The sequence below is a fragment of the Oncorhynchus gorbuscha genome, linkage group LG02, assembly GCF_021184085.1.
Source record: "Oncorhynchus gorbuscha isolate QuinsamMale2020 ecotype Even-year linkage group LG02, OgorEven_v1.0, whole genome shotgun sequence".
NCBI lineage: Eukaryota > Metazoa > Chordata > Actinopteri > Salmoniformes > Salmonidae > Oncorhynchus > Oncorhynchus gorbuscha.
In genome coordinates, this window is record NC_060174.1 from 76,396,075 (window position 1) to 76,399,595 (window position 3,521).

The 3,521-nt window shown below is 40.9% G+C and overlaps 1 protein-coding gene across 1 annotated transcript; it reads left to right on the top strand.

The window, feature by feature from the left end:
- The first annotated feature begins 589 nt into the window (after window positions 1-589).
- On the top strand, window positions 590-2,703 carry LOC123994464 (olfactory receptor 146-like). Its single transcript, XM_046297092.1, has 2 exons — window positions 590-658; window positions 780-2,703. Exon 2 carries the CDS (start codon window positions 1,021-1,023, stop codon window positions 1,957-1,959), a length of 939 nt encoding a protein of 312 aa, XP_046153048.1. The 5' UTR covers window positions 590-658; window positions 780-1,020; the 3' UTR covers window positions 1,960-2,703.
- The last annotated feature ends 818 nt before the right edge of the window (window positions 2,704-3,521 follow it).

The window sequence follows — 3,521 nt, forward strand, 5'->3', positions numbered from 1 at the left end:
CTTCAGCCATTCACTCAAGTGACTGAGGATCATCAGGAGGATACTGCTGAAGCGTCAAATGCCTTTAGAAGTCGACAATTCAGTCCGAACACCCTGACTGACAATGAACGCTGTTCAACTATTTCAGGAAGCACTTTAGTGATCACAGGCCTCTCATCTTTTTAAGTGGGAGAACTTGCACAATTGGAGCTGACTAAATGTTTTTTTGCCCCACTGTGTATGTTCATTAAAAGTAGTTAAACCTACACCACGGTTTGTCATTATATAAGGAACAAACATAACAATCCTTGACTGGCCTTTTCTTAGCAAGATAACAACAAATTGATTGTCTTTCAACCTGCCCTAAATAATGTCATAGACTTTTTGTTGGTTATAGATTGTCAACACCATAAAACCCACATTGGACTGACTGTAATGGGAGGTACTGTAAACAGACAACAGATGAGTTACAGTACCTGAGAGATGAGACAAACTGAGAGCTTGTTGCTTGGAAACGGTTTGCCTCAGAGTGCACAGGATGCGCCCCAATGTTAGAGATTCAACACCTAACCTAATAAAAGGTGGTGGTGTTATTTGACTGGCCTCAGTTGTGGGGTTGTGTGTCAGACCGGGTGAACAGGACACACAGACAGTCCAACTGTCTCTTTCTTTGTCAATGGTAAGAGATGTTAAAATAGTATTACAGTATGATCAAATAAGGATATTTGATTTATTGGTGCTGTATCTGGTGTGTTGTTGACTGTGTGGTTGACTGATTCATATTGTCGTATTTTCTCTAGGCTCTCCATAGCCTGGAATACATGCCTGTTCACCACTGTTCCTGCTCCAATTGAGAAGGACTTGGAATCAGCAAAATAATTGCAGGTCCAATTAGCATTACTTCAGAAACAAGCACAAAACCCCAAATGCTGAACTAACTGTTTCAGTGAAGGTATGCATGGACGGAATCATTGAGGTGAAACAATAGTGTAACGGTGCACATTCCAGTTGGTATTTCAGTCTCGGCTCTCCGCCCCACAGATGGAGAACCACACATTCAGCATGGACCTTCTCAAGCTAGAGGGGGTTAAAGTCATCTATCAGTCCACCTACCCTGCCTTCATACTCCTCCTTATCATCTACATCGTCACAATGGTGGCCAACATCGGCCTCACAGTGCTAATCTGCATGGAAAGGAGCCTGCACCACCCCATGTACATCCTCCTTTGCAACATGTCTTTCAACGATGCTCTCAGTATCACCACCATCATACCTCGAGTGCTGTTCGACATTTTAACACCTAGATCAGACAGATATATTACCTACAATGAGTGTTTCACCCAAGCATTTTTGGGTCACTGGTTTGGTTCAAACTTTCATACGATACTGATGATCATGGCTTTTGACAGGTATTTGGCCATCTGCAACCCTCTGCGATACGCCACCATCATGAACAACAAAATGCTGGTGAAGCTGTGTGTGTTTGCCTGGGTGGTGTCCCTTGTCTTTGTGGCTGTGCTCCTGGGCCTCACCCTCCGCTTGTCACGTTGCAGGTCGGAAATCATCAACCCTTGGTGTGACAATGCCTCATTATTCAAGCTCTCCTGTGAGAGTGTGCTTATAAATAACATTTATGGACTATTTTTCACCACTATCTTCTTCATCGCCTCCATGGGGAGTGTGGCTCTGACATACATTAGAATCACCATGGTGTGTGTGAGGAGTAAGAGCAAGTCGCTAAACAGCAAAGCTCTGCACACCTGTTTCACACACCTGGCTGTATACCTCATTATGCTGATGACAGGTTTCATCATTGTCTTTCTTCATCGCTACCCTGAGTGGTCAGACCACAGGAAACTTGCATCAATTATGTTTTATGTGGTTCCTCCTGCACTGAACCCCATTATCTATGGGCTGCAGTCCAAAGACATTCGCAAACTAGTTGTAAATATCTCCCATTGCAACAAAGTTTCACCATGAGTTTAACACACATTATATTTTTCACATACGTACAAACATGTATACATTAAATTGTATGCCAAGAGGAGAGAAACATTTACATTATTACTCATAATTTGTCATTTTCATCCTCAATCCTCGACCTTGGTGGTTGTCAAGCACCAGTGTGGTTTACTGAGGCTAAGGGTGAATAGGAGGAACTGCTCCCTTTGCGTCCTTGACACCAAGTAGGTGAGCTCATACAGGTGTCTTGGGTTTCATATTGACAGCAGTCTGTGTTGGTGCACCATGTGGAGGACATGTGCTCACGCATCCAACAATGTAAAAAATTAAATTTAAAAAAGCCTGTACTTTCTCTATCGACTCAGGGTTTATTGAGTAAACAAGAACATAATGCTTCTCTTCTATAGAACAACCATTGGAGTCGATCCTACGCTACAGCAATTTTACTTGGTTTGGCTTCCTGAAAGTGCAGCTCAAAGCCCAAATCCTGACCTAGACAGCAGGGAAGCTCATAGGCATGACATATATCTGGCTAGCAGGCTTTAATAATGTAGAACTGCCAACAAGTGACAACCTTTCCATGGCATAACATTTTTTGTGTGTGTGGGGAGGGGGGTGTATGATGATGTATTCTATGTAGTACGATTATGTATTCTATGTAGAAGCAGCAGCACTTTTTAATTGTCCATAACAAAGTATCTATCCTCTCATAATCTCCCTCTCCTCAACCCCACATCTTTACAGAAATATATATACAGTGTATGTATATTCGATGTCAGTATAGCAATAATTGAATGTAATAAATGAATTATAGCATATCATTTATCTTTTTATATTAAAATAAAGGGGTTTTCCAAAATCTGAATGAGTTATTTATTCTATCCCAGCATTGTCAGTATTTAGGTTGAGCTGCCCTCTGCTGTTGACTATTGAACAATGCAAAAGTATTCAGGGATATTCTGTGAATAATTTAGTCCCCCATCATCTAATCTTTTCAAATAAACACATGTCAAATATGGGTGTACATGTGAAAGCCACATTGGTAGTAATTTCTGGACCGAATCTTAGCTAAATCTTTCATGGGATAGCTAGCTGGCTCCTCGATGAATGTTGACACATCACACACATGATCATTGTGTAAAGCTATGGCAAGTGGCTCGACGATTATGCTGAAGAGAGGAGTGGACAGTGGTCAGCCCTTCCTAGTGCCACACTGTAAATTTAAATATTGAGAAAGTATTTGACCCAACTGAATCCAGAAAAAATGAGTGGACAGTGGTCAGTCCTGCCTCGTGCCATAAGGTTTCTGAATTATTATTGAATTTATAACTGAATCTACATAATCTGAAAAGACCACTTTTGATTTGGAAGATGGTATAAGTAAATAATAATCAGAATTTATAATATTGAGACCATGGGACTATAAGGTTCTATCTGGCATTTTGGTAAAATATGAGTTATTCACGTAGAATTGCTCTTTAGGTGGTCCTTCACATTTTCTATCTGCGCGAACATCTTTGAAATTTGAGGTTCTAATACTTTAATGTAAGGTGATGCACTTATTGAGTCATGAAAGAGGA

Excerpts from the sequence above, each read along its gene's own strand:
- LOC123994464 (XM_046297092.1), top strand. The coding sequence starts at position 1,021 with ATGGAGAACCACACATTCAGCATGGACCTTCTCAAGCTAGAGGGGGTT.